This window comes from Mus caroli, chromosome 16 (assembly GCF_900094665.2).
Source record: "Mus caroli chromosome 16, CAROLI_EIJ_v1.1, whole genome shotgun sequence".
Taxonomy (NCBI): Eukaryota; Metazoa; Chordata; class Mammalia; order Rodentia; family Muridae; genus Mus; species Mus caroli.
The window spans coordinates 17,376,561-17,379,015 of NC_034585.1; the positions used below are offsets into that span (position 1 = coordinate 17,376,561).

General features: G+C 44.6%; 1 protein-coding gene across 3 annotated transcripts in view; it reads left to right on the top strand.

The window, feature by feature from the left end:
- Nucleotides 1-2,455, top strand: part of Yeats2 (YEATS domain containing 2) — a 95,429-nt gene that overhangs the window by 75,856 nt on the left and 17,118 nt on the right. For all 3 annotated transcript variants that reach the window (XM_021185201.2, XM_029470574.1, XM_029470575.1), the window contains 2 exons: nucleotides 246-374; nucleotides 1,357-1,458. In XM_021185201.2, coding sequence (XP_021040860.1) covers nucleotides 246-374; nucleotides 1,357-1,458 — 231 coding nt within the window. The remainder of the gene's footprint in view (nucleotides 1-245; nucleotides 375-1,356; nucleotides 1,459-2,455) is intronic.

Sequence of the window (2,455 nt, forward strand, 5' to 3'; positions counted from 1 at the left end):
CCAAAAAAAGAAAGAAAAAGAGAGGTGGGGGGAGGGAGAGGGAGGAGAAGAGAAGAAAAGAAAAATAAATTATTATATCAGAGTTTTACTGTAAAATCTCCATTAACCATTGCCTCCTGCATCCAACTTTTTATTTACTAAAGAGTGTCCTGGGCACTGCTTGTGGGAGAAACTGGGAGTGTCAGAGAGGGCAGGAGCTTGAAGGAAATACCTGAACTGTACTTAACATTGTCTTTCTACTTTAGGGTTGTTAAAAGTTCATTCCGCTCAGTGCAGTCCCCAGCAGGCTGTCCTGACAATTCCCAGTCAGCTCAAGCCTCTAAGCATCAACACCTCTGGTGGCGTACAGACTGTCCTGATGCCTGTGAACAAAGGTGCGTGCCACCCTGGTACTGACGCAGCTCTGTCTTGGGAGCCCTCCTACTGGGTGGGATGTCTCTTGGTTTTGTACAGCTTGTCACTTAGCCTTTATGTCTCATTTCATGGGCATGAGTGGGTGCATGCAGCACATGAGTTTAGAGGACAACTTGTGAGTTAAGTTCTCCTTCTAGAGTGTAGGTCCCAGGGATTTAACTCAGGCCGTTGCGATGCATGGTGGTATGCACCTGTGTCCCCTGAGCACTGTAGCTTGGCTCTAGCTGCCCATTTCTAAAGATGTGTCGAAAAAGAACACCTTGAACATTTGTGAGTGGGCTTTATTGCATTTTTATTTTCTTCGTTTACTGACATGCCCTCATATCCATAGTGGAGGCTGTAACTCAGTTATTCTGCCACTAGTGGGCAGCACAGCTTAAGATTGTGTGTACACTTAAAATGGGCTCTTGAGAACATGGGAGTTAGGTCATTTGTAATAAAAGTAATTTCCGTCTCAAGGAAAGCAGGGAAGAACGTAAATGCCGTAGGGTGGGAGTAGGGTGAAGCTCTGTTTTCTGGACAGCGCATGGCCGTTACACTCAGGAACGCAGTGGCCGCGGTGATCACCTACCCAGGGCTTGCACAGGGCTGGGCCTCTCAGCTCTGTCTTGGATAGGAGATGGACTTAGAAGTCCAGCCCCTCCACAGGGGCACTGTTGGCAGTTGATGGTTACCGAGAGAAAAGGGTGGTCTAAACACGGTTGAGTAGATAGCTCCACACCATGGCCCGTGTGTGCAGTACTGGTTAAAAGTCAGTCTAAAAACAAAAAGACAGGGCAGTGAGAGCAGCTTTTGGGAGACAGGGAAGCTGGTAGCATAAGAGAACATGGGGGAATGAGTGTGGCCAGGATATATTATATGCATATATAAAATTGTTGAAGATTAAATTAAAGAAAATACTAATTTCTGTCACTATTATACTCTCATCTTTCTGTGTCTTAGTGGTTCAGTCGTTTTCTACCAGCAAATTACCTACTACTGTCCTGCCCATAAGTGTTCCAAATCAAGCTGCCCCCAGCTCTGCTCCAGTAGCAATTGCCAAAGGTATGTAGGACCTCACAGGATCTTTGTTCCAAAGGTTCCGCTTTGAGTTTCAGCATCTGTCAACTGTTTGACAAACACATGCTAAGCACTGTGTCATAGTCTAAAGGAAATTGACATTATGGGGCATCAGGCATCATTTTTGCCTTCAGTTTATAACCTGGTTCAAGAAAGCTGCATACATAGCAAACTGTGGTCGGTAAGTACCAGACAAGTGTCTGAAAAGTGATGACTGGCATAGCGCAGTCCAGGGTTTATGTCCAGGGCTCTCAGGGACAGGACTGGTATAAACCAGACTTTTAAAGAGTAGAGAACCCTTGAGCTGTAAGGAGGTCAATGGATATAAACTTGTATGGGCTTGTGTAAACCAGACTTTTACAAAGTAGAGAGCCCTGTAGTTGTAGGGAGGTCAAGGGGTATGCTAGTTTAAGAAAACAATAGAGACAAAACTTTAAGGACTTATTTTGGAGCTTGAGCACTTAGGAATCCATTTAGGCAGCATAGTTGTGAGAAGGGAGTTTTAGTGGGAGCACACTGAGCTAGCAGGTATCCCTGAATGTAAGAATCCCTGATAGTAGAAGGTGGGTACAGTGACAGTCATCTATGACACCTAGCAGTGATGGGCTCATATAGTCAAAGCTTTGAGTGTAATAGTCCCCGGTGCCTGCTATTTTGTGGATACAACACTATCAGCAATTCTTGTGTCAGTCAGTCCTTCAGTTAGCTGTCACACCCTGGATTGTGTTGGGAATGCACACACCTCCCACGTGCAGGAAGCGATGAGGTTTAAATTTGTACCAGGCTGCTGCTCTTGAGGCATTCTGGAATCCCGTCATCTTGGCAGGTGGATTTATAATTTGTTAAATGCTCATTTAAAGCAGAGTATAGCTGACTGATTCAGGGCCTGAGTTTGTAGGTAAAGCTTCATTGGCATACAGTCACTCCCATCTGCCTTCATCGTATTTTTCTTTTTTTTTTTTTTTTTTTTTTTTTTTTTTTT